At 42.4% G+C, this 27,902-nt stretch overlaps 7 protein-coding genes across 7 annotated transcripts; 5 read left to right on the forward strand and 2 right to left on the reverse strand.

Annotated features, from left to right (window-relative positions):
- Window positions 1–10: 10 nt before the first annotated feature.
- On the forward strand, window positions 11–1,474 carry HO133_002253 (uncharacterized protein; the record flags this gene model as incomplete). The annotated part of the gene is made up of 3 exons (XM_037293180.1): window positions 11–424; window positions 561–1,247; window positions 1,304–1,474. The coding sequence occupies 3 exons, from the start codon at window positions 11–13 to the stop codon at window positions 1,472–1,474; spliced, it is 1,272 nt and encodes a 423-aa protein (XP_037150833.1).
- A 691-nt stretch (window positions 1,475–2,165) lies between these two features.
- On the reverse strand, window positions 2,166–2,579 carry HO133_002254 (uncharacterized protein; the record flags this gene model as incomplete). The annotated part of the gene is made up of 1 exon (XM_037293181.1): window positions 2,166–2,579. One exon carries the CDS (start codon window positions 2,577–2,579, stop codon window positions 2,166–2,168), a length of 414 nt encoding a protein of 137 aa, XP_037150834.1.
- A 2,141-nt stretch (window positions 2,580–4,720) lies between these two features.
- Window positions 4,721–7,318, forward strand: HO133_002255 (uncharacterized protein; the record flags this gene model as incomplete). Its single annotated transcript, XM_037293182.1, has 3 exons — window positions 4,721–4,840; window positions 4,894–6,473; window positions 6,622–7,318. 3 exons carry the CDS (start codon window positions 4,721–4,723, stop codon window positions 7,316–7,318), a joined length of 2,397 nt encoding a protein of 798 aa, XP_037150835.1.
- Window positions 7,319–11,096: 3,778 nt separating this feature from the next.
- On the forward strand, window positions 11,097–12,480 carry HO133_002256 (uncharacterized protein; the record flags this gene model as incomplete). The annotated part of the gene is made up of 3 exons (XM_037293183.1): window positions 11,097–11,433; window positions 11,486–11,625; window positions 11,677–12,480. 3 exons carry the CDS (start codon window positions 11,097–11,099, stop codon window positions 12,478–12,480), a joined length of 1,281 nt encoding a protein of 426 aa, XP_037150836.1.
- A 2,469-nt stretch (window positions 12,481–14,949) lies between these two features.
- On the forward strand, window positions 14,950–15,803 carry HO133_002257 (uncharacterized protein; the record flags this gene model as incomplete). The annotated part of the gene is made up of 2 exons (XM_037293184.1): window positions 14,950–15,604; window positions 15,658–15,803. 2 exons carry the CDS (start codon window positions 14,950–14,952, stop codon window positions 15,801–15,803), a joined length of 801 nt encoding a protein of 266 aa, XP_037150837.1.
- Window positions 15,804–16,820: 1,017 nt separating this feature from the next.
- Window positions 16,821–19,184, reverse strand: HO133_002258 (uncharacterized protein; the record flags this gene model as incomplete). Its single annotated transcript, XM_037293185.1, has 8 exons — window positions 16,821–16,874; window positions 16,929–17,063; window positions 17,117–17,214; window positions 17,267–17,293; window positions 17,522–17,987; window positions 18,091–18,585; window positions 18,694–18,745; window positions 18,955–19,184. The coding sequence occupies 8 exons, from the start codon at window positions 19,182–19,184 to the stop codon at window positions 16,821–16,823; spliced, it is 1,557 nt and encodes a 518-aa protein (XP_037150838.1).
- A 7,753-nt stretch (window positions 19,185–26,937) lies between these two features.
- On the forward strand, window positions 26,938–27,878 carry HO133_002259 (uncharacterized protein; the record flags this gene model as incomplete). The annotated part of the gene is made up of 3 exons (XM_037293186.1): window positions 26,938–27,209; window positions 27,266–27,664; window positions 27,725–27,878. 3 exons carry the CDS (start codon window positions 26,938–26,940, stop codon window positions 27,876–27,878), a joined length of 825 nt encoding a protein of 274 aa, XP_037150839.1.
- Between the last annotated feature and the right edge of the window lie 24 nt (window positions 27,879–27,902).

Consider the following 27,902-nt stretch of genomic DNA (forward strand, 5'->3'; position numbering starts at 1 on the left):
GACATCAAACATGTCGAAAGCACACGAGCGTCTCTCCCAGGTCCAATCTCATCTCGCCTCTTCCGAAGCCGACATCCCCCTCGGCCGCGAGTCTATCCTATCCAAGTCCCCCAATGATATCGTCATTACCTGTGCTCTCCGCACTCCTTTCACTAAAGGTGGGAAGGGTGGGCTCAAAGACACTCCAGCCGCCGATCTCTTAGTCCATGCACTCAAATCCCTGCTCGCCCGCTCGAAACTCGATCCTTCTCTCGTTGAAGATATAGCTGTGGGAAGCGTGCTACCGCCCGGCGGAGGAGCTACTGAGTTCCGGGCAGCAGCACTCGTTGCTGGATTTCCCGAGAGTACAGCTGTGAAGAGTCTGAACAGACAATGCTCGAGTGGATTACAAGCATGTGCTGATATTGCCAATGCCATTCGTTCGGTACGTAGATTTCCGAGCTGTTCTTCCCAATCCTTTGCCAGAATTTGAGTTGCAAGATATAGTTCGGGAGAACCCCTCCTTCTACTCCAGAGACCTGTTTCGTAAACAAGCAATGCTGACTCTCGAATCTGCGTAGGGCATGATTGATATAGGCATCGGCTCAGGTGTTGAAAGCATGAGCTCTCAGTATGGTCCTGGGGCAGTAACCGAATTCTCCGATTTGCTCGAATCTGACCCCGAAGCTAAAAACTGCAAAGTACCTATGGGCGTGCTGTCCGAGCAGATGGCAAAAGATCGGTCGATATCGAGGAAAGATCAAGATTCATTCGCAGCGTCGAGCTATCAAAAAGCTCTTAAAGCGCAGAAGGAAGGGAAATTCGATGAGGAGATCGCCCCACTGCACAATGTGAAGTTTGTGGATATGAAAACGGACGAGGAGAAGGTGATTACGGTCGATAAGGACGATGGGATACGAGATGGCATTACAGCCGAGAGTCTAGGCAGGATTAAGCCTGCTTTTGCTAAGGATGGTTCTATTCATGCGGGCAATGCTTCGCAAATCACCGATGGTGCCGCTGCAGTTCTGTTGATGAAGAGGAGCACAGCGGAGAGGCTAGGTCAGAATGTTGTTGGTAAATTCGTGTCCAGCTCTATAGTTGGAGTCAAGCCACTCCTTATGGGAATTGGCCCATGGAAAGCTATTCCTGTTGCTCTGGAGAAAGCAGGGATATCTAAGGACGAGGTGGATGTCTTTGAAATTAATGAGGCTTTTGCCAGTCAATGTTTGTGGTGTGTTAGGGAGTTGAGATTAGATGAGAAGAAGGTATGTTTACTCTGCTCGTGAGTTGCGCTGTGGTTCATCGCTGATTCTTCAACAAGGTCAATCCCAACGGAGGTGCAATTGCTTTGGGCCATCCACTGGGCTGTACCGGTGCGAGACAAGTGGCGACGCTCTTTAATGAGCTGGGAAGGACGGGAAAGAGAATCGGTGTTACATCCATGTGTGTCGGTACGGGGATGGGTATGGCTGCCGTCTTTGTGAAAGAGTGAGAGGGAGAAAGAGAAGAAAAGTGTCAGCATATTTGACGAGCAGTTGTAAATCAATAGACTATGGGGTTTTTGTGCTATCGTCATCTTCCCTTGAACCCCAAGCATTCTTCGTTGTAACTACTCGAGTCTGACGCTAGTCCCAATATGACTTCCACATCAGTCCTACTTCTGAGCAGCATGTCAGCGGCAAGGCTGCCGTCTTTCAACCATATTTTATAGCCTCTAACGGTATCAGCCTGCACCACTTACAAAGATGAGCGCGAATATTCCGTTGCAGCAGAGAGAATGCCCGGCAGATATCCTCCTACTAATGTTCGAAGAAGTTCATGATACTGCGCCGGCTTCCTTATGCAATCTGCGTCTTGCTTCGAGACAGTTCAACGTCTTAGTCAATCTTATTTTCTACCGTCATCTGAAGCTCTCTGATGGCCTCGTCGGGTGCCTCAAGGTAGACGATGAGCCTGACGTGCCTCCCAAGATGTTTCGAAAAAGAACATCTCTTGGTTCAAAAGTCAGCGAAAATCATGGACGTTGTATTCACAATTCATCATCGTCTGTCCGTCAATCGCACAAATAGCACCGCACGCAATCTCCGAAGCTCTCCGACTCTCGATTCTTGAGCACGTGCCCCAGTATGTACTCCAAAGACTGCGCTGCCGCCTCAAAACACTCCATTTAGATTGAAAATCTTTCACATCCTCCACCACCCAGGGGTCTTTAAAAACAGTTTCCTAGATTTCCAAGAACTTGAAGGCTTCTCCGATACCCTTACCGCCTCTGCACCGTCTTCTACATTCGTGACGGCGGGAAAGTCTCCAAAGCCAGTCACGCTAGAGGTCTCACTCTCGGGCCCAAGTTTCCTGATTGCAATTTCTGTCTCCTGATCCTTCGCCTTGTTCTTTCTCATTTTCCTTCGCCTGTGTGAGAGGCCGAATACAAGGAAGCCTATGATGAAGAGCGAGAGGATTGGGATGGCGATGGAAAGGGTGGTGACTGCACATTTATGGTCACATGTTTGAGACGCTCTGGATGCTTTGCCGCCGGACGTGGGGTCGTTGCTGCCAACGTTGGCTGTAATTGGAGGATTGCCCCCTAATGCGACCATTTTACTTGGACTGGGTCTGGTTATTCAATAATGAGAAAGGAATGATAAGAGTAGGGCCCGGCTTCACTAAGGATACTGATGAGAGGCTCGGGGATAAGGCGACCTTTCAAAGGGTCAACAGGCAATGGATATGAAGATAGTGGTTTTGGATGTTCAGTTTCGCGAATATTTTATGTCAGGAGAAAAAGGCAAAGATGGAAGAGAAGTGGAGCTTTTTATAAGCGAAATGAGACTGATGTTTCCCTTCATAAGTCACCGTCTTGCCACCGGTTTGCCTATGCGAAACAACGATGCAAGAGGCATAGAACGTGTGCAGGATTCAGCCGTGATAGATTAGAAACATGAGACTTAAGCACCAATTGCTTCGACCACCCGTGATTGGGTAATGCCAGATCATGTTGGTATTTCGAGTGCCTGTATCGCATTCTTCGCTCCAACATCAGGCTGTATCAAAGCCGAAGGATGCATGCAGGGGCAATTCAGCCTCCAATAGGGCGAAGTAGAGGGCTTGGCACCGGCGCTTGTACGTTATTTGTGGACAAAGAAGATTGTTTCAAAGCCTGAAAAAAAGATGTTGAGAAATGAGCCCGCTGTACTGAGTTCCGAACGCAAATAGCGAGAGTAGTTTACAGGAGGGATCACCCTTCTAGGCTAGCTTCCGTTTTTAACTCAAAGCTAAAGATTATGCGTTGCGCCAACCCACATGAGGTTTAGATGCCCTAAATTCTGTGCTCGGGCTGGGAAGCCCCTACTGTCGGCTAGATATCGGGAACTACCAAACAGAGTAAAACGCGGCGCTAGAAACTTAGTAATCAGATTAGTAGCGCGACTAGCCAGTAGGAGGGATGGAAGAAGACTTTAAGGTCGGCAGGGGGTTTTTACTAATCATCCCCGGACAGTCTTGGCAAATTTGTAGGCGGAGAATATTTCGATCCGTATTGACAAGGCATAGGGTATAAGTAGCTATAGTGTAAAATAAAATCGTATTTTACAGAGATCCTAGGAGTATTTTTCAACCTTAGGAGATTTTTCGCCCAGGAGATCCCTAAATCAGGAGATCTTCTCAGTCCTACCAGTAATGACTAAGCTGTAATTTACATTCTGGCGTAATACTACTTTTACAGCCTACACCCCATCCCATCACACCCCATCCCATCACACCCCGTCCCATCACATCACCCCCCATCCACCCCGTAAGACCTCGAGATTATCACCCCTGCGAGAACTTTGGCTAAATCGCTTGAATCTGAAGTCAGAAATAAAAAAGCGTGGATGTAATTTACAGTAGCCAGATCCCGAAAACGAGGCTTGGCATTCGTATTTACGGAAATAATTACAGAAGACTCGCTTTCTCAGGAGACTCCCGGGAGGAGTCTTAAGCCACGATATCATGAGATTGAAAAATAATTGATATGAGAAGATTCTTCAAGAGGATTTCAGGGTAAATACGTTGAATCTTGTAATAAATATTTATTTATAAATGATACTTATGGTATTCTTGTTACATAACTAGCCTACATAGACCATTACGAAAAACCCCCTGCCGACCTTAATGGAGTAAAGTACTGTACTTTAAAGTTTAAAGTAGTGGATCTCCGGAGGAACTTCGGATACTCTAAGCCACGTCTGACGCGTGGCTAGCGCGCCAAGCGCGCTGCTTTCTGCCTCGCTTCTTCTGCCTGCTGGCTCACAATGACTTGAACGTTGCTTTTGATGCGACCGACTGACTGTTTGGCTATTGAAGCATGTTTGATGTTAATTTGGACGGTCTGCTGGACAGTCGCCCTCTTCTAAACCGATCTGGAGATCCTTTGGGGCCACCAAGGCATTGCTGTATCTCTGTCCTACTGGAATCTGCCTCGCATGTAGCCAGCAGCATTTGGTTGCCTTGCGTTGAGGGAGGCCTATCTGCTGCCTAAAGAGCTTAATTTGATCTTTGGAATACAAATTGAAGCCTCTCGTCTGTCTGATAACTTCAAATCAACTTGACAGACTTTGGATACTCTAGTTCAAGTCCACACATTGCCACTGTGATATACCCTTGAATTCCAGCACAGCATTTGAAGCTACGCCTGCCGGGCCGTCCGTTCTGGCTTTTGGCTGCTGTGATATAGCTTTTGAATCCAAGGACTACTGTCATCATGGCCGAAGAAAATATCCACAAGCAAGAGTTTACGGTCCGCAACCTGCAGACCCGTAACGTGACTTTCTACCCGACTAGAGCGCACATAGTTCGAGACATAAATGACATTACTCTGAAGGTGTGTCCTCTGCTCTTCTTGCTTTAAACTGAGACTAAATGAATCGTCTGCAGCCAGGTGCGAATGAAATAACCATTTTGGGGCTCACGCCTACGGCAGACGAAACCTCGATCAAGGTCGATGGCAAAGGCTCAGCCACCATCACAGACATGATGGTCGAGCTCATCCCAAATCCAGACATTTATGAGAATGTTTACCCAGAGTCTGAAGACGATGTCGAAGAGTCGGAAGACGACCAGAGTGAATCAGAACCCGAGTCAGATGCCACCAAAGCTCTAGCAGATGAAAAGAGACGGAATGATGGATCTGTCATGGAAGCTAACGAGGAGAAGAAAGCCGCTGCGAGCCGCTTAGCGATGCTGGAGAGTTACGGGCGAAGTTTCGAGAAAGACCGACCCAACGACCTTAAAGGCTGCATCTCTGCCTATCGTGAAGAGCGCAAGAAGGCGTTTGAGGTTCACAAAGAGAGCGAAGACAAGATCAAGACTTTGGAGAAAGAACGGTTCAATATACTCAAGCGGCAGGTCAAAGATTCAAAGGTCACCGTGAAGGAGAAGGGGAAGGCCTCTAAAGAGAAGTCCAAGAAGCTTGAAAAGAAGCAGAAGCTACTTCAAGAGAAGTCGAATGCGAAACGCAGCCTGAAGGAGGAGCGAGTCCAATTCTGGCCTCGACGCGTCTACCGAGTCACTCTGAGTCTTGACACCAATTCCGAGTTGACCCCTGCATCCTCACGCCGAGGATCAATTGACAACCTCACAAAACCCACGTTAGAATCACCATCCTCGGATTCCTGCCAGATCTCTCTATCCGTCTCTTACATCACGAACTCGGCATATTGGTCTCCGAGATACGACTTGTCCTTGGATACTGTTGCCAGCTCTGGTCTCATCATATATCGCGCTGAATTCTGCAACACCACCTCCGAGACATGGAAAGATGCGCAGGTTATTCTATCTACATCTCAAACTGCATTCCAAGGACTTGGAGAGCCAATACCAACCATGCTTCCTTGGCATATACGGCTTAGTAAAGGGCTTTCAGGGACAGCCGATGGCACCAATGGCGCTCTAATGAGCGTCTACGAAATGGAAAACAGGCGCAAAGGCCCAATGAACGTGGCTAGCAGATCTATCGAGCCTCGCAATGTACTTTTTGGATTAAGCGGAGTGTCTTTTGCCCCTCAACAAGCCGCTTTCAAGGGTCAGCAACAGGCCATGCAGAATGTGCAGAGGCAACAACAAATGCAGCAGCAATACGTGCAACAACAGCAAATGCAGCAAGCGCAAGTCCAAGCAGGTTTTGGCCAAGCCGCTCCGCAGCAGAGTGCGTCTGCCGGTCTCTTCGGCAGCAGTAATGCGACATCAAACGTGGCCAGCTCCAACTCAGCGCTCTTTGGCTCGTCAAGCGCAGGAATTCCATCTTCGGAACGTAATGATGCCCTACAGGATTATCAGATGCAGATGATGCTGTTGGAGCAACAAAACAAAAAGCGCATGCTCATGGCTCGACAAGAACAAGATACCGTACGTGGAGCCGTCGGCTATGGCGAAGGTCTTGACGACGGTAACGCCGAGACCATTATACCAGACTTACCTACTCTTGGCACCCAGGAATCCGAATGGACTGAATCTGGGTACGTTCATTCTGGAGAGACTTCACCCTGTTCGAGACCCGAATCTGAGCTTCAAGACCAATTTCGCGACTATAAATCTGTTGCACCTGTCTTTTTAATACATTTGTATTACTCCGGAGAAAAACTGCTGACCCCAGAATGTGCGTAGGTTGACTACCGCCTACGGAATACCAGGATTGCGCACGGTCGCACCTAGCTTTACCACACGTCGCCACAAGATCGCGTCGGTACATCTCAAAGACGTCCATCTGTCTTATGTCCTCGTCCCAAAACTTCGAGTAGCAGCCTTCTTAAAGGCCCGTCTCCGTAACACCTCATCCGTTGCACTCCTCAAAGGACCAGCTGGGCTTACGCTGGACGGCTCGTTCCTCGGCAACACGAACCTGCCTCGCTGCAGCGCTGGCGAACACTTCCACCTCAGCCTAGGTGTCGATCCCAGCGTCAACGTGACCTATTCCAAACCGGTTGTCAAAAGATCACAAACTGGCGTTTTCAATTTCACCAAAGAATGCAGTGGCGTCTACACGCGGACTTGCACGATTACTAACACTAAATCCAACCGCGCAATCGAGGGCACAGTGCTCGATCAAATTCCTGTGAGCGAGGAAGACCGTCTAAGAGTGGAAGTTCTCCAGCCTCTCGGCCTAAAAACAGAGGGCGATGCGGTGAAGACGGGTACTGGCGTTGTAGGGAAAGGGAAGGAGACTTGGGGAAGGGCGACCGCGGTGTTGAAGAAGGGTGGAGAGGTGGCTTGGGAAGTCAAAATTGAACCGGGACGGGGAGCAAAATTAGTCCTGGAGTACGAGGCCAAGTTCCCAAGCGCCGAGACGGTCGTTTGTGTCTGAACGTGGATTTTGAATACCCAAGGCAAGAGCAAGCGAGGGACAAAGCACCGAAAACAATGTTGCGAGCAATCTGAATTTCTCAAACAGAAGTCACGTAGGCGAAACTTATATCGGGCACGTGGGAGAAAAGAGCAAGGAGCAGCAAGGAGTGGGAGAAAGGAAATAGTAGGGAGGATTTCTGTCACCATTCTACCATATGTCAAATCACAATGCCCGATGCCTGGTAAAGCTATGTGGTAAGATTGACAAAATATCGTTAGACAAGCGTAGTTCGTCTTGTAAGAGGACATAGCAAAAGTCATGCATGGAGGGCGAAAACCCATGATGAAATTGTAGAAATCCTATGCGGCGCCAGAAAAAAAGTGGTGATTTTCATCGCCTGTTGCTCAAAACCGTCGTTTGTAGAGGGCGAAAACCCTCTATGCAATTGTAGAAGTTCTACGATTCAGGCGCGGTGCCAGAGAAAAGTGACCTTCTCCAGCCAATGTTCCTAGAAAACCCGTTATTTTCTTTACAAGAGAAGTACTTTTGGTGTGTTTCATCCTTTTTATTCCATGTCCCCTGATGGGAAGAGTCTTCTTATCCCGGTCGATATTCACAGGAAATGCGTGAACGAAAAGAAGGAGAGCTTTCTCATGCCGTGGATTGGAATTCTCTCTAGCATGATTTTTGTCGTAACCGTTTTACAAAAAAGATCTACCTAACCAAAAAAAGACGACGAGGAGGGAGGATCCAACGGTCAGCGTCTACAATGGAGGTAAGGGTGACCATCCGCTGCGGAGAAGAGGATGCTCCGGTCTTGGAAGCGTGGACGCCATGATTTTGGCTGTACGGTACCCTCTTGAAAGCTCCCAATACCCAGAATGGCGTAGTGCAGAAAGGCGTAACGGTGGAGCATCGGCGATGAAGAATGAAGCGGTTAACACTGGGAAGCTCTCTTGTAGGCAACTCATGACCAATCGTCTCGGACCGGCTGGATGACATTTCAAGGCAGGCGAGATTGCAGGATTGGCGGTTGATAGGTGGACATTGGACAGAGGTCGCCGGTCGGCCACTACGATTCACGAATTACGAATTACGGGCTGCATTTGCTCGAGCTCAGCGGGCGGCAAAGAAGCATGATGCAAGGGAGCGGCGCCACGCGCATAGACGAGGTCGTATTTGATTTTTCCCACTTAGCTTACAAGTAAACGTATTACAGAGCCAATAGGCGCAAATGTAAGCCGAGGGTAAGTTTTGTCGGACAGTCAGTGGCGTGGTTTGCTTCCCTGGTCCATTTTTCAACTTTGATAGGAATTGGAAAGGGGAAAGGTTGTAGCGAGCGGAGAATTTGTGCAGCTGGTTTTCCAGTGGTTCCAGTGGTTAAGGTAGTACGGAGTACTAAGTTACCGGTAAGCTTCATTCTTTGACTTTGGAGCATGGTGACTGGATCCAAAAGTGATAATGCGTATGTAACGTTTTTGCAGGATGCCTGGCAAATTCTGCATATGAGAACATTTCGAGTCCAACTTCAGTATGGGAGTGCAGAAGTGTGCGTTGTGGTTGCTCCGAGTACGAGTACATTGCATGCTTATGATTCTGCGTATTGCGTGGGATTACCTCCGCCAACAAATCATGTCACGCATATCTTCAGAGCTATTGGGGGCTGTGCTGGGGGTTTCGGCCCCAGCTGGGCGATCTGCAGCGGCAGTGCCCATATGTATCACGATATCTCAGACACGGCCTGCGTGGCCAGCGGGTCATTAGGCGAACAGTCACGGTCTCACAGACACGGCCGAGGAGATCCATCAGACCCGACATGTTGGTATTGGCCCTCATGCCCTTTGGCCGACTTTCGTCATGCGTTTCGGAACGACTGGCACCACGAATTTACGCAATCATCAATGATGATAGTTCAGATGATCTCGGAAACAGATGTTCTCCACTGGTTTCATTGTTTTACGCTGGAGTGGTCCAAGAAATTCAATGGCTTCTGCGAATGCTGAATTGGTGACCTCGCATGAGAGGGTCAAGTGGAGAAAGTGATAGCCCAAAGCGTTTCATGCCACGCTGCGCAAGGATGAAGCGGGATGTCGATATGTTCTATTTAGTAAGAAGAAGTCGAGCGTTGCTTGGATGATGTTGATCGACAATGGTGCTGCAGCTAGAGCGGCAATAGCATTAGCAGCCTTAGCAGCCTTGGGGGGACTTTCCCTAGAGAGCCCCTAGAAAACCCCTAGAAGCTTTGGTGGAAGGGTCGTGGAAGCATTTTCGAACACTCTCCTGCATCTCGTCGGCTAAGCCCAAATTTTAATACTCTAATGCACAGTAGATCTCCAACATTGCGACTCACATGCATCTGAATAATGAAACCCTTTATCGATAGACTGATACACTGATTGTAGATACAAGATAATGCTCTCCATCACTCTGTGATCTTTCTGTGAGGTACGATATATTGTCGCTGCCAGTGTGGTAGGAAGTATCAAGCCACGAAATTCGTGGTCTTGTTGCCGGGGTCACATCCAATCTCCGTGAGCTTGCTTGCCCCTCTTAGGACCTCCGCTTTCCTTTGACCAATGAAGCAGGAGAAGGCGCCCTATCACATCTGATTCGACTTCACCGCAAATTCCCCTGCTTCCTCGACGTTAGGGGCTTCCAGTTAGCCCCTCATCGTCTTTCCTAGTTCTACGAGCTCTGTGCACACTCCGCCCCGAGAGCTTTGATCCCAACACCAACATCTTCCCGGCCTCAATTCCAGCAACAGCTTGGACCAAACTGCATAGCGACCTCGCGGGCCCAGATCTAGCCTGAATACCCATAGCTCTCCCCACATTCAAAAACTCCGACCCTGCGCTACACAGGAGCCTAGCTTCGAAAGTCGTTCGTTACCAATCGACAACAACCAACGTATCCTCCGATTTTACACTGAAGACTCAACCTTGGCTTAAAAGCCGCATATTCAGTACCTCGCAAGAAAAATCGAAATAGGTTGGATAGCCATACACTTGGGGAGGACAGCGTTCGAATAGCGCTCAACCGTCTCGAGGCACACTCCCTTCAGCTCCAACTGGTAGCAGAGCAGAACGAAGAGGAAAACCCTTATCGCCCCACCAGGCTGCAAGGAAAGATATCTACACACAACGACGTCCAGAGCGCTCATCCCAGACCCTGAAGCTGGTCCAAAGCGCGGCATCACCGCCGACCGACCTTGCTTGGCTAATGGGGTGATCACGAGCGCCAGCTGCTAGACCTACACGACACCGTGGATCTTGCCCATCCCAACTAAAAGAGACTGCGCGAAGAGAAGTCGCGACTCCATCATCAACCAACCTTCACCGGGACTATCTCCGGAACGCTGCAGTATACTTTCCAAACCCGTGGTTCACCCACAGCCTCCCGGGTCACCGCTCCTGAAACTTCCACGTTTGAGTCAATAAAAACTTTACCTTGGTTACTTGGTATCATATGCAAAAGGGTATATTGCAATCCAGAGCTCGCACGCGTCAGCCTCTGTCGGATCAGCTACAAGACATAGTGAGACCTAGCGTCTCTCCGGCTTCGCCCACCATCTCTTCGTTGGACCGTCTGTGCTTGCTGGATATCAAGTTTCTTGGAAGAGGCAGCTCTCCCACGATTGTTGTCGTATCCCTAGGTGCAAAATTCTGGACGAGGTGCCGCTCCACCCTGCAGCTGCTTCCAGTCAACCGTTTGGCGAAAGGACTACGCTACGACGAAGCAGTCGAACGCGAAGCTTCGCCGCTGCAATTGCTCAGGATCTCCCGCACCACATTCAGTTATGGATATCACGAACATGTTGAATGGAAAAGGCCCTGCTGCTGTTGCCGCCGCCGCCGAGCGACAACTCCAGCAGCATATGGCACAGGGTGTGAGCTATAATCCTCCCCCCCAGCTGCAGCAACAGATGCCAATGCTGCCAACAACCTACGTGGAGCGATCCTTCCAAAATGTTTACATGCAGCAACAGCAGCAACAGCAGCAACAAAATCATCAGCGCGAAGCTGGTGCTGATGACTCCGGCAGTTCGCGGCAAAACAGCAATGGAAGTGTAAAAGCTTTTGCATGCACTACTTGTGGAAAAGGCTTTGCACGGAGGAGTGATCTTGCTCGTCATGGTAAGTATATCTGAACGTAGTCATCGATATCGTCGCTAATGCAATACTGTAGAACGGATACATAGCGGTGACAGGCCCCACGTGTGCCCGGAGAAAGGGTGCAACAAGCCCTTCATACAGCGATCTGCTTTAACAGTGCATATGCGAGTTCACTCAGGTGAGAAGCCACACATGTGTGAGCGCTGCGGCAAAGTAAGCAAAAGTTCTAAAAGTTGACGTGAACTACGCTGACAATCTTCGTAGCCTTTCAGCGATTCGAGCTCTCTGGCCCGACATCGTCGCATACACTCTGGGAAACGACCATACAAATGCCCCTTCGCAGATTGCCAGAAGACCTTTACCCGTCGCACTACTCTAACCCGTCACCAAAACCAACATTCTGGCACAGTGGAAGAGGCAGCTGCCGCGACTGCAGCGGCCCTTGCTTCTCGCAATCCTGGACAGCACAGCCGAGCCGACTCCGAAGTTGGGAGTTTCTCTGACACCGCATCCATGGCTTCTGGAATGACAAGAACACCTTCTCCCAGCGAACGGAATTTGCCCTTGTCGCCCTTGAGCGATGTCCCTCACATGCCCTATCTCAACCGCCAAACAAGCAACACATCCTACAACTCTAACTACAACTCTAACGATTACCTGCCCCCTCACATGCGAGCCGGACTCCAACAACCCAGCCCTCGCTCCTCTCCATCCGCAAGCTCGCCCACCCTCTCGGCCTACGGTGGCAAACACCACCGTCCATCCCTGACCTCTCATCCTATGCTTCCTGTACTCGAACCTCCTACTTTCCACGACCTTCGGCAACCTAGCAGCGGGAATGTCAGCCCACATATGAGCGGCAGCTCCGGATGGCAGAGCCCAGCACATCCGAGTGGTTTGCCGAGTCCAGGGCACAACGATGGATTTGGGTATCCTGACCCACCGTATGCATTTCCTCAGCACATGATGTCGAACATGAGGAGGCCGCAGAGCACGGAGCCTGACCATTACGAATTGAGGCCACGACTGCCGAGCAATGCTGGTGGGTGGGCGACTAACATGGGATGAGGCTGCTACTGTGAAGGATTACCAGGCCTGCGTGATACTATTGCATTCTTGCTGGTTTCTGTATTATACCCACGCTACTTTACACTGCTTGCGGCCGGCACGTTGTCTTATCTTGCATTCTACTCGCAGGATCTTTATTAGATGAGCGTGGAGTTTTATGGGTTGAAGCTGCATGCTAGTTCTAAATGGAGGACAGTGGAGGTCATTCATACACAGTTTGCATACATTTTCGGATGGCTTGGTGGCTGTCAATGGGATTTCAATCTCAGTCATACAGCCATTACGTTCAGAACCCTCCTTCGGTCTATACATAAATGCTCCATCGTTACCGATGTCGAAGATAGACAGACACACGGCTAATCCTTGGAGTATTATTCTCAAGCTGATACTCGTCTCCCCGCGATGTAATTGTAGGGAGCAGAGTCTATAGAAGTATCATTCGTGGCCCTCCTGACCGGCAACACGCACACACTCTCGTCTTCTATCGTGGACGCGAGGTCTCATCTACGCAGCGGTTGCCAGCAGTTTTCACAACTCCGGCCTTCTGTGACGGCAGAAGCATGGTGTGGCATAGATCAATGTAATCAGAGCCACAAGGAAAGTAGCACGTGGAAGTTATCCTTCCTTTTCACTCGCGTGACACTGACTTCGGTCTTGCAATCCTCAAATTCCTAGGGTGTCGTCGCTCCCTCTCAGATCGATCCCCTAAACTATAAAAACGTATTTCTTGCTAACCCGCTCAGAATCATGCAAAAAATACATACGACACTATCAAGATATGCATCGACAGCTGATTCGTTCAACGGCTAGCATCGCTCTAGCCTTCCCTAATGCCCACGACTTCGCTGAGGCCACAGGCATGAGCCCTCAATCATGGCAATTCAATGTGGCGAACAGCACTTGTGCTTCTCAAGAATGCCTTTTTAGGCTCTACACAGATCCTAGGACGCGTCCCTTAGATGTTCAAGCTGTTCTTGGCTCACCAGTATGGGGTAAAGACGTGTGGAATCTTTTGCCAACGATCAATGTGGACTATGCAGACGCAGATGGTCTGTGTACATTATCTAGCTTGAAGAAGGTCGTGGCCATAGCGTTGAGGGAGGACAAGATCTAAGCCACGGACAGAATCCACAGGTCAGTCAAGTAGATCAAGGAATCTACATGGGAAGCGCGCAATCACAATCGGCAGGGAGCGGTTCCCTGGCTGGTGAGATCAGCCGGTTAGTCTCTGGTCATGAACACTTCTTTCAGTTGTCTACAGATGACATCCGGGAACTCAGGAGTACAAGTGCGGAGTCGAGTGCCCTGTATGTGCGTAAGATCGGAGCACGCGAAGAAGTTCGCAGATCGTACCATTCGACCGCCTCCTGCCCTGTAATCGAATCAGCCTCGTGGTTTCAAGCCCGGATCCGGCAATCGATTCAGCGTCTTGAGAACGACCAGGCTATCATTCTGGGTTCTTTGAATATGAGTAGACCAAAGGGTCCAAGAGCGAGTATAAAACGGGACTCCCAAGCATATTTCGAAAAAAGTGCGGCCATCTTCCTGGCCCCGTCCTTCGTGGAAAGGCCTTAACCAAGTTTTGCCTTCCTCACAAGCGCAGCAGCTACATTCCCAACCACCTTCCACTGCAGTCCAAGGCCTTTGCGACGTATTACGACTGTTTCACGAGAAGACCAGCAAAGTCCATCTAGACGCATGGGATATCCGGTGCATCTTTAGCGAGAACGAAGGACTCATAAAATCGAGTCGGCACATACTGCCTTCAAGTGTCCGACAGTTTGTGAGGATGTGCTACGCGAATGTGCTTCGTAAAAAGGGTCTGAAGTACGAGAGGCGATCTTGTCAAACGCTTCGACTCCTCTTTCCGATTCTCTGGGGTCTTGCCCAACACTTTGATGCGTCGGGGCTTGTACTTGGAGAACATGATGAGGAATATATCCTACAATGGGCCGCCGTTGATTGGTGTCGTGTTGCTCAACTCGCGCAAAAGATCGCTCCTGAAGGCGAGGAAAAGACATATTCGCCTGCCTTCTGCGCTCAGAAAGGTACATTTGATCGTGCAAATACGACTTTCCGGAGGCTGTTTCCTTATAAGCCAAATTTCGACGCAATACGCGGTATATTATGTAACTTTTTTTATTTGATAGCTTTTACACTGCCAAATTTACTCTAGTACACTTCTAATCGGGCTTCAGGGCTCTCGGAGCTGCCGAAGGTCTTCGGGAAAACAAATCATAGTTCTTTTCCATACCTGCGCCGTGCCAGAGAAATGATGCAATCTTTCTCCATGCAATTTCTTGATAGTCGTGTTAACTTCGACACCATCAACGGCCTCGAAATTTTAAAATTGCTAGCCCCGACAACGAAAGAGGAATCAGGAGTCTTCTCAAAGTGCTGAGGGATCATGTTTTTCAGACTTCTTCTTCTCACATTACGCGTGAACTTAACCTTCGAAGCAAGAACAAGATGATTCAGTTGTCCGAGACTGAGTTAAGTCGTCTCGGCAAAGCATTTAGGGGGGTGACAGAATATATCCTCAGGCGCATCCTAGTTAATATCGAAGGGGTACGGCTCGTCGACCGGATAGCGTGTTCAGGTTCTTATGAACAAGACAGTGAAGCTCTGGCGACTAGAACTTCTCCGATTCTCGCCGAGGACTGGCGCGATATTTGCTCACGGGATTACTACCCTATGTGCAATGTCAACGCTGACATCTGCGATGATACCCCTTCCGACTCCAGGGCTACGAACGAGACGAATCCTCTTACTTTGTTTTCAAATGAACAGTCCATGAAACTCGACGGCGTTGAGCTCATCGAGGAGGATACTTTAGATCTGCGAAAATATCGCTTCTGGATCACTGAAGAAGGAGAATATCATCAAGCTGTCCAGAAATCCAATGAGGTTAGCCAAAGATTCGGAGTTTTTACACTTCTGGAGAAAGACATGCGTCAAGAAAACATAAAGGCACCGAGTCCAACGAACAAAGTAAGATCCAAAAAGAAATGCTCCGCCAAAGACGCTGTTTCTCTGGTTATCGAAGAAGTCCAAACAATTGAACAATTTACCCACGATGCTGTACCTCGTGAACCTTCCAAAGACAATGGACTCGAAGACCATAGTAGGTGACCCCTCTTGATAATTACTTTCCATGCGTCTGATATCCTAAACTAGTTTCACAGGATGAACAGTTCTTTCTTGCGCTTTCTCGGTGGAAGCAGAAGCAGCCTGGCCTTCGCACAACCTATGACTGGAAGTCCATACATACTCCCGACTGTCCAATGGTGAAACGGGTGAAACACTGCCAAGCCAACGTGTGAACGAATATTTCCTCCGTAACGCAATCAAGTTTGAGGACGTAGGGAGCGCGAAGCTTCAGAAGATGCAAGTCAAAGCTTTTGCAGCCGGGCTTTCGTCGGCGCCCAGATTGACTGCTACCGGTATTTATAGATATTTCTCTCCCTTTTCTCGATCTTCCTTATTCCCTATTTACAGGCGCAGGACTTCTTTTCAAACTCTTTCGTCAACCGATATCTTTAAACACAAAGCAAGCCGCCAATGCTGTCATCTCGCTTGCCCCGTATTTTACCAGTAACGGTAGTGCGAGAAAGGCCATCCAGGGCAAATATCGCGGATGATTTCACAAATCGCATAATTGCTGAGAGTGAGCTGAGCGGTGTCACTTGGTCAATTTCGCCTGACAACATCAAGACACAAATAGTCTAGATATAAACGATCACCCAAGGGCAAGGAAGGGTTGTCCAAGTTCGAGGAAATGGAAAAAGAATTCCATGCAACATATCAGCAGCAGTGCAGCAAGTGCCTCTGGCGCCATGCACCCAGCAATCCTAAAATTCGGCACCACGAAGAGAGTTGCATTGGACGATGCGATCGATGTGAGGAGCACGACCTACTTTGTAGAGTCTTTAGCCAACGAAGCGAAACAGATCCAGATCCAACTGGAAATACAGACCGTATCTTCTGTTTGCAGTCCAATGAGAAATGTGTACGGATGCCAATATAGGAGTTGACGTTAGCTAAGAGCGAAATAAACGACTGAGCCGCTGACACGTCATGAGAGCACAAGAGAGCCTGCCCCCTATGATTTGTATGAAAGAATCGATTTATGTACATGAGAATCAGCTATCACGCCAAGTCAAATCCCCGTAAACAAGTTGGTCTGTGAGGATTGAGTCTTTGTATATAGGGGAAATTGCCAACCTAGGGAAAATGTTAGTAGAGTCCTAACAAATAGTACGACTTTTGACCGTTTGGGTCTTAGATTAGGACGCGTCCCAGAATTTTTAAACGGAACTTACAGAATAGCCCCTTGACAATTACTCCCGAAAGATCATATCCTCGCGATCTTGGCCAGTCCCAATGTAAACAATCTGTGAGATTTATCAGGACGGTAGTATAGTTTTCAACACCCTTTCGCAATTTACCTTGGTACCAATCGATGACTCGATGAACTTGATATACTCCTGCGCTTGAAACGGAAGTTGATTCCATATCCGTACCCCTTTTGTAGAGCTTTGCCAGCCCTGAAAATCTTTATATTCAACCGTACATTTAGCAAGCTAGGTGACAAGTTAGATGGCGAAAATATAGAACGTAAAGAAAAGCGACGTACAAGACTTAGATCTGCTGGGAAACTTGAAATCTTTTCTCCATCAGGTGTAATGTATGCTATAGCCACTCGAATTATTGGAAATGTATCCAGTACATCCACTAGAGAATTTAGTTTCTAGAGTATACTAAAGATAAAGCACGGAGTACTTACGCTTAGTCAAGTTCAAGGACGTATAGTCTATTAATTCTCTCGTTAATAGTTCTACTAAGAATAGGAAGTAAAACTCGAGTAAGCTACTTACTATTCACTGCGGCGGAGTACTGAAGAACTACAAGATCAAGCCATCCGCCTGGCACATCTCCGAGTCAGCTTTATCATATTTAGTAAGTAATCAAAAGAAGTAAAGAGGAAGAGGGCCGGTATCGCGAGTGTTGGAATTGTAGCTTGAGCCCGTTCCCAAGGCACCACCAGTCAGGCCGGTATCGCGTGTGGCTGGGCCGTAACCAGAACCCATACCGGAGTCATTGTCAGTCAAACCGGATCCTGTCTCTCTGCTCGTCATTTCAGCACCGCGGATAATCGTATCGTATCCCGAGCCTATCTGAGAGGCTGAGCCCTCAGCAATCATACCCTCGTCATCGTTGAGATCAGTATCACTCGTGATATTATCTCGGCCTATGCGAGTGTTTGGATTATAGCCAGAGCTAGTACCTCCTGTAAAACCAGTATCGCGGGTATTTGAAACATCCTCACCGGCAACACCAATGCTGCGACGGACGTTGGGGTTGTAGTCCGATCCGGAGCCGGCGTTTATCGAAGACTCGTTCATTGTGATGCCACGGTCCGTAGTGCCAACCCCAGAGCCAACAAGAACAGTGTCACGCTCGGTTGTTCCAGTGTATTGAGGCCCGGAGGAGGAGGGGGGAAGATTCTGAAATGTGCCTTACATCTTCTTCTTCTGCCCGTCGAAACTCCCTGAAGAGCGTCAGTCATCTAAATGCTAGGACATAGAATGGTTGTCGTCAATAGCCTACAATTTCTCCGCCAATTTCTTGCAGCATTTTGCCGATGTCCCCACCCTGTTCGGTTGGGAACATTCCAGCCCCGACTCGTGTAGAATATGCCTTGACCACGCCAATGATGTTCCTGATCTCGAAAGGGTTGAGCGCTAGACCTTGGATGCACCCGCCTATTGAGCATGGCGTTGCGGTACAGAATGGATAGCTACCATAGTCCAGATCGAGCATTAAGGCCTGAGAACTCTCAACGAGCATTGAGAGTTTGTTCTCTCGTATAACTTTCATATATTCCACGGCATCGACGACGTATGGACGTAGTTGTTCCTTATATATCTTGAATCTTTGGATCTCATCCTCGACAGAGTATTTGAGAAGCTCGCCGTATCGTTTACGATAACCTTCGGCTAGCAAACGTAGTTTTTGTTCGAAAGATTCGTGATACAGATCAATAACTCTCAACCCGTCCCGAGCAGCCTTCGTTGAATATGCTGGGCCGATACCTCTTTTGGTCTGTAGACTTCGGAGTCAGCATTGCTCATTCAAGAAGCAAGTGGAGTTGTAAGAGAGATTGAGGGAAAAGGTCCTCCTTTTGCTCCCGAAACACATTCTGGCACGTACCGTTCCAATCTGATTCGTGCCTAATTCTTCTTCTGAGAGGCCATCGACCGCGCTATGCAGAGTGAAATTTAGATGACATCGAGAGCTGACATGAATGCGTTTATGAAGACGAGGCACACCCTGAGATTCAAGTTGATTTAGTTCTTTAAAGAACGCTTCAACGTCTGTTTGTATTTCTCCAGATCAGCACTATGCTTTCAGAGGGAGCACGGGAGTCCCGAGACTATGTTTCGGGGCTCTCAATTGGCTTGAGGGAAATACGAACTGAAAACAACGCCCGAGCCTATCAGATTGTCTGTGTTGGGGTTTACCAAGCCCGATGGCAAGAGATGAAAGCTATAGGTCTGACCACCTGTCCTGACCGAATGCCCAGCATTATGTCCACCTGTTGCCCGTGCGCAGACGTCGAACGAAAATTCGTTGAGGAGGCGATCTGTCAACTTGCCCTTCCCTTCGTCTCCCCATTGAGAGCCGAGGATAATGGTCCCCATCGTCGCTAAGTGTTTGCTGGCGATTCGTGAGACAGCAGTCTGATGTATAGCAATTGTAAGAGTACCTATGGATCATAAAGCTCGGGAGAGCTCGAAAGTAATATTTCAAGTCTCACTGAGGCAAGTTTGCCGAGGTGCTACCGGGGTACATTGCCTATGTCTTGGCACCTTGGGTAGTCTTGGCAATGCTTCTCTCAAACGAGCCTCTAGTGTACTGGCATAAGGATAATAACGCAGGCCCATTTACCCATACTTCGTTTGGTGAAGCAGCATAGATTGCTTGAACAAGGACCTCTTTACAATCCGGGAGAGTATTGCCCGCCAGACGCCCCCAACGAGATGTACTTTGTCTTCTTCGATCACCAGCAACATCTTATAGACAGCATACCAGATATCTACTGAGTTCGACTAGAGCTGTCGGTGTGACGAGCGCTCTCAGTCTCAGTAGTCAAAAAAAAATCATAAATATAGTCTGATTTAAATCTGATTATGATTTTTGATTTAAAAAATCAGAAAATCATGATTATGATTTTTTGATCTGATTATTTGTTAAGAAATAGTTCTAAGTGGAATCATATGCATAAATAATGTATGTGTGTGGTGTGATAATAATGAATTATCTAGGCCTACAGTAGAAGAAGTCTCTGCAGTGCCGCAGTGTCAAGGCACTAAGCCCAATCGAGACGCCTAGTAAAGAAATCCGTAATAAATATCATCGAAGAAGAAAAATAATAGCGTTCTCGCTATAGATATAAAGATATTAGAGATATATTATATATTATAGATCTACTTCTTCTAAATTCTCTCTAAAATCTATTAGCTATTCTTAATCTATAATCTTTATATCTTTTTTATAATAAATATAATTAGATAGAGAGACGAGTTAAAAAACGAGTTAAGAGACAAGTTAAAAGATAAGAGTAGAAAGCGAAGTATTATTATAATAAGAGAGAGACTCTCTATAATAATATATAGTAGCTTAATATAGAATAATAGAGAGCGTATTTATATTATTATTATCGCTATTATTAGTAATACTCTACTTCTCTATAACTTTTTTTATAGATTTCTTCGTAGTTTTCTTTATAATTAATTATTATTATAATTTATATTAAAAAGCGATAATTTGATATTTAATAAAGCGATACTTAGCTTTAATAGCTATTAGTTTAATCTCGAAAGTTATTAATTTAATATTAAAGACTAGTATAGTCTAATTAATTACGTTATTAATTACGATATTAATTATAGCTTATAAAGAGACTATTTACTCTATTATAAAATTAAATATAGAATATATTATAATAATAGAATAAATAGCTTAATAAAAGAATCGTTATAGATAAATATTTATAAGATCTTAATTAGATATTAAATAAAGGCGAGATAAACGTCTAAGAGATTCTAAAGATACTATACTTAATAGAAGTAATATTCTTTATAGATTTCTTCGATAGTAAATATTATAGAATTTAATTAGATATTAAATAAAGGCGAGATAAGCGAAATAACTTAATAAACGTCTATTAAATAATCTTTAAATAATATTATTATTATTAAGAAAAAATTCTAAGTAGAATTATATATATAAATAATATATATATATAGTGTGATAATAATGAACTATATAGGCCTACAGTAGAAGAAGTCTCTATAGTGCCGCAGTGCCAAGGTACTAAGCCCAATCGAGATATCTAGTAGAGGAATCCGTAAGATTATTTAGATAGAATATTAAAAAACTTTAATTTTTATAGAGATTTTAGAAAAAATTAGAGAAAATTCTTAAAAAAATATTATTTTTATAGATTTATAATTCTATTCTAAATTATATAGATATATTATATTATATTATATTTATTTAAAAATAATAATAAGTTATAATTAAAGCTAATTATATATTTCTCTCTTTAAAAATACTACTTAAGAATTTAATTTAAAAAAAATTTAAAAAAATTAAAGAAGCTATATTTTTAAAAAGTATAATTTATACTATATAGTACTATATATAGATATATATATTAAATATATATTAAGTTTTCAAGTAATTTACTCGATAAACGAATTTTCGTTTTCGAATAAATTATCGATATCTTTAATAACGCCTTAACTCTTTAATAATATAATTTATCTAAATATATCCGAAGCTAATCTATTATATCTATTCGTAATAATATTTTTTTTTATTAAAAAATTTAACTTAAAAAATTCGAAAGTAGTAGAAATAGCGAAATAAATTTAAGCTAATCGAGCTAGAATCGAAGAATCTTTAATTAAATTTCTTTAATAGTCGAGTAACTTAATCTATAATATATAAATTAATATATATTAAAGTTATAAATAAATTTATAAAGTATTTATCTTTTTAAACTTAAGATTTTCTTCGAAATAAATCTTAATCTTAAACTTCTTAACTTCGATATATTAAGATATATTAAAATTATCGAATATCTTATTATTCGAACTTTCTAAACTCAAATTCGTATATAAATATCGAGAATCGTCTAGTTATAATATGGGATTCTCGTTATTTATTTCGATTTTAGTTTTATTAGAAAAATTGTTAATAAAAAGCCTTATAAGAATTCTATAAAAAAATTCACTTATCTTTCGAATAATTCTTTAAACTTATTAATAATAATTTAATTCTCTTAATCTAAAAGACTCTAGCTTAAAAAACACTTATCTTTAAAACGAGAATTAAAAATAATTTTAAAGAAGATATTTTAATAAGTAGATTTCCACTTATTAATATTAAACTTTAAAAATTATTTATCGAGTTTTTAAATATCTTATAGATAGGCGTTTCGAAGAATTAGATTCTATAATATTAGTTAGTAAAAAGATATTTCTAAATTAAAAAAACGAAAATATAAAAAAACTTATTAGATTTATATCTCGATATCTTTTATCTAACTTATTTCGAATAGAATATATATATAAATATATATATTCGATTATCGAATAATTAGAGTTTTAAAGAATAATAAAAGATTTAGTAAAAATTCGAAAGATTTCGAACGTTTATTATATATATTCGAGTTCGTCATCTTTAAAAGTAAATTATTCTTTATTCGAAATCTTTTATAATACTTCGATTAACGTCTTAATAATTAATTAATTATTAAAAAAGTCTCTAAGTAAATCGTATATTAAATTTTAACGAATATCTTTATCTATTATAATTATTAATAAAAGATTTCTAATAAAGAGAAAAATCTATTAATTTTTAGAGGATATAAATCTTTAATACTATAAGACTCAATTTATTATTTAAATATATATTAATTTTCTAATTAATATTTGAATATTATAGCGAGAAGTCGAATTTTTCGAAATAAATATAGATTTAAAAATTTAATTAATAGAAATTTAGATAAAAAAAGATAAAAAAAAACTTATCTAAAGATAGCTAAAACTCCTTACTATCTATCTCGAGATTTTATTAATTTATAAGATTATAAATTATTTAATTATCTTTATTTTTTAAAAGTAGTTAATTTAATATATTATTAACTATATTATTAAATATATAGATTATATATTCGACGTTATAAATATCTTTATTATATTAATATTTATAATCGATTTAAAAGATTTAGACGAGGGATAAATTTATAATAACTTTATTCGTTGTAAATCTAATGTTACGGATTCCTCCACTAGGCGTTTCAATTGAACTTAGTACCTTGACACTATAGTACTATAGAGACTTCTTTCACTATAGGCCTATATAGTTCATCATTATTACACTATACACATATATTATTTATATATATAATTTCACTTAGAATTATTTCTTAATAATAATAGTAATATCTAAAGATTATTTAATAGATGTCTATTAAGTTATTTTATTTATTTTGCCTTTATTTAATATCTAATTAGATTCTATAATACTTATTATTAAAGAAATATATAGAGAATATTACTCTTATTAAATATAATATTTTTAGAGTCTCTTAGACGCTTATTTTATCTTAATCTAATATCTAATTAGAATTCTATAAATACTTATCTATAACGATTATTTTATTAGATTATTTATTTTATTACTATAGCGAATATTAGTTATTCTATATTTAATTTTATAATAGAGTAAATAATCTCTTTATAAGCTATAATTAATATCGTAATTAATAACGTAATTAATTAAATTATATTATTCTTTAAAATTAGACTAATAACTTTTAAAATTAAACTAATAATTATTAAAGCTAAATTTTATTTTACTAAGTATTAAATTATTATTTTTTAATATAGACTATAATAATAGTTAATTATAAAGAAAATTATAAAGAAATTTATAGAGAAAGTTATAGAGAAGTAGAGTATCGCTAGTAATAGCGATAATAATAATATAAATACGCTCTCTATTATTCTATATTAAACTACTATATACTATTATAGAGAGTCTCTCCCTTATTATAATAATACTTTATTTTCTATTTTTATCTTTTAACTCGTCTTTTAACTCGCTTTTTAACTTATTTCTCTATCTAATTATATTTACTATAAAAAAGATATAAAGACTATAAATTAAGAATAGCTAATAAATTTTAGAGAAGAATTAAAAGAAGTAGATTTATAATATCTAATATATCTCTAATATCTTCGTATCTATAGCGAGAACGCTATTATTTTTCTTCTTCGATAATATTTATTACGAATTTCTTTACTAGATATTTTAATTAGGCTTAATGCCTTAGCACTACGACACTATAGAGACTTCTTTCACTATAGGCCTATATAGTTCATCATTATCACACCACACACATACATTATTCATGCATATGATTCCACTTAGGACTATTCCTTAACATCTAATAAGAAATTAATTAAAAAATCGAAAAATCGAAAAAAGTATAGTAATTCAAAAAAAATTCAAAAAAATAAATACGTACAATTATATCTTATCTTCGATATCGAAAGATTTTAGAATATAATCTAAAACCCTCGCGAGATACTTAGCACTATGAGGTTTTTCGAGCAATTTTATATTAATAAATCTAGAAATTAATTTCTAATCCTTATTAATATAATAAATTATAATTCTTATAAACTTCTTTTAATTATCGATTATCTAACAATTAAATATAAGTGAGAATTTCGATTTAAATTTATAATATATATCGAAGAATTCGAATTTAACGATTTGAAAATTTCGAGTAAAGAGAATTAATAACTCGTTTCGAAGAGTTTCGTAGTAAATCTTAGAAGTATCACTATATAAAAGATAAGTATTTTAAATATAATAATATATAAAAAATATAGAAACTTACTTTCGATAATAGAATTTTTTTTTTAAAGGATTTCGAATATAAAGCGTTAAAGGTTATATTATTTTCGAGAAAAAAATGAAGTACTTTCTCTTTAAAATCTGAATTCGTAAATTACTTATTTAAAGTATTTTTAGATAATCATTTAATTAATCGATTATATTAAGTGAATTAATCGAGCAAAATTTATAATTAACTTAATTTAAAAACTATTTTTAAAAATAAAAGTTAATAAAAAAATAGAAGATAAAGTAAAGATAAATAAATACCTTCTAATAGAGCTTCTTTTTTAGATTCTTTCTTGATCGAAATTATAGAATGATTATTATATGTCACGGTACGCCAAGGCCTCCTCCAGAGCTACCACCCAATTGGGCCTAGCGTGGCTTGGCACCGCACATATCTGCCCTGCAGGCACATAGAATAATAAACATCTTTACACCACACCATGAATTCATGACCCAGTCATCCATTTCCTTGACATTATAATAGTATATAAAGTAATTACTATAGCGTTTTTGATCGATCTTTTCGATTTTCAAATAGCGATAATAAATATATTTAATTCGTTTCTAAAAAAAGTTAATAATAGATAAAATATATATAATAATATATAAATATCTGATAAGGATTTCCTTCTTGATATAAAAGAAGTTCTTATATAAAAAAGCCGTGTTAAAAGAGATATTCTTACTTTTCAATAGAAGGTAATTAAAAATCGATTTTATACTTCGAGGAGGCTATTATATTAACGAAAATAATATAAATATTAATTTCAAATTTCAGCTATATATATAGCTAAAATCTAGAGTAAAAATAATAACTTCGAAAATTAATCAAAAATGTGTAAAAAGAGAGAAAAAATAAGAGGATTAAAGCTCTTATATAGGCTTCGCAATCGATATTAAAGTTATATATTACTAAAAATAGAACTCTAAATATATCGATTATTTTTATGAAATTTAGCTTTAAAACGTATTTTTTATTAAGGTTTTTATTTTTATACTCGAGTTACTATTAACTTTCTAAATTTTCTAAAAATAGAAAAATCTTCTTCTCTTATTTATAATTATAATTATTAATATATTATATAATATTCTATTTTTAAAATACTTAAAAGGCTATATACTAATAGAATTTTTAAGAATTTTTTTCTAAAAATAGAATTTTAAACGATTTTCTAAGGAATTTCTAAAAATAGTAATATTAAATCATTAAATTAGATTTAGTCTGATTTAATAGTAAAAATCATAATTAGATTATAATTATAGGGTGAAAAATCATAATCAGATTATGATTTTTAAGAAAAAAAATCTGATTTAGTGATTTTTACTACTGAGCTCTCAGTGCTGTGGGCACATTACACGGTCAAAGGCCAGATCTAGCGCCGCGGAATTCATGGTCCTCCAACAGCCGAGTCATTCATCTCAGTGCATAAAAAAGCTAAAACGAGCGTCATGAGGGTCAATGGCCAAAGCCGCTGCATGCAAAAAGTCGGGCGAGCTGTCAAAAAAGTTGGCAGTTGCAGGGGTAGGAAGTTTATGAACTTAGACAGTAGGTAACAACACCAGGGACAAGGTTGATTCTCTCTATGACCCTCGTTTGATCTGCTTCTACGCATCGATTGCTACGTTCTCTTGGATTCATACTCATCAATGGGGGAGCCTAGAAGAGACCAGCTCCCAAGTCTGTCACCACATTCATCCTTCGTGGATATGCTTTTACATTCCCCAAATGACTTTGTTCACTAGTTGCACTGCCCCATTCTATAAACTCCAAAGACAATCAAAGCGCGTGAACTCGCGTCAGCTCATGTCAAGCGCTTGTGCGCCTGAAATTGACCAGTGCCGAAGGAGACGCATTGAAGCGCTTGAAATAATTGCTATGCACTTTGAGTAGACACTGATCAAGCGCTGCTACATTCCGTGCTGTGTCATGCATGTTTGATATCTGTTTGACGAGAGTCAGTAGCTCCGAAAGCGTCTCTCAATATGGATACGCCGTGTCGATTAGCAATACGGCCTTCAAGTGGTTTCCTAGGTTTGTGCAGTAGTCTTGAGGCAGTGGCTCCTTTACAGGTGTGCGTCGCCCTCGTACATCGCGTGCGGAAGAAATCCCTCGTTCGCGATCAACAGCCTGTGTCGAGGGGCGCCAACAATCTTGAGCAAAGTAACCGAATCATTCCACAGCGTATTTGGTGCAACCCCACGCGCTTAGAAGAAAGGTGGGCATGGAGATCCCTCTGAAGCGCTGACCAAACGGACGTTCAAGGACTTGTGGCAATACACAATTTCCGAAGCAACAAAGCCTTTAGAGCATGTGAGAAAATCATATTTCCAGTTCTCGGACATGTCAATTAGAGCAATTCATATTTGCGCAATGGCAGTCTCTTTGAGCTCTCCAAGTCTTTGACTTTCCTGCTGGAGTCATGCCATGCTCCTTTCTTTACAGAAAACCTTACCCCCATTGAGATCATCATGAAGCACCCCAGACTACTCACATTTGCTTTTCTCACCTTCACCACGAGTAATGTCTTGGCCCTACAAGCACTAAGCCTGCCTACCAATCCAGCTCCTCCAGGCCCGCCAACAATCGCTACAGTACCCGGGTGGACCTACCGAGGCTGCCATACTGATCATATAACTGACAGAACTCTGACTGGGAAAAAGTGGACGGGAAAGCTTACCCCAAGGCATTGTGCAATTATCTGTAGTGGATACAGATATTTCGCCTTGGAGGGTAGTAACGAGTGAGCCCTTTCCCGTTGGCACTATCAGTTATGATTTCGCGGCTGACAGGAAGTAGATGTTACTGTGGGAACACCGTCGCTCATGCCAGTATACCCACGCCAGACCATTTCTGTGCCAACGTCTGTAGTGGAAACCAACAGTCAGTCTGTGGAGGTATAAATGTGCTTAGTCTGTATGAGTCGAATAAGTTCGCCTCGATTGCTTCTCCGTCAATCCGACTCGTCTCATCGAATTCGACGATCAACTCCTCAAACGCAGCTCCCTCAAAACCCCCTACTCCACCCGCGCCACCGGCAGTAGTCAGAGTACCGGGTTGGACTTACCGAGGCTGCTGGACCGATGATCCGCACGACAGGACGCTCACTGCGAAGACTCGGAAGGGCTCTATTACACCGGAGAAGTGTGCTCAGATTTGTAGAGGCTATACCTTCTTTGGTTTGGAGTATTCAAACGAGTGAGTTCAACCCTGTTACTCGCGACTATCGAAGAGAGGAATCATGGCTGACGTTGGTAGGTGTTACTGCGGCAACTCTTTGTCTTACGGCACCACAAGAGTCTCAGAAAATCAGTGCTCAAGAGTTTGCATGGGGAATTTTAGGTGGATCTGCGGAGGGAGCGGTACGCTCAGTTTGTACGAGGTCGAGCAGCCTGAGACTGCTGTTTCCTGAGGGGTGAAAGCACAAGCAGATGAG

This window comes from Letharia lupina, assembly GCF_014066315.1.
Source record: "Letharia lupina isolate WasteWater1 chromosome Unknown contig_14, whole genome shotgun sequence".
NCBI lineage: Eukaryota > Fungi > Ascomycota > Lecanoromycetes > Lecanorales > Parmeliaceae > Letharia > Letharia lupina.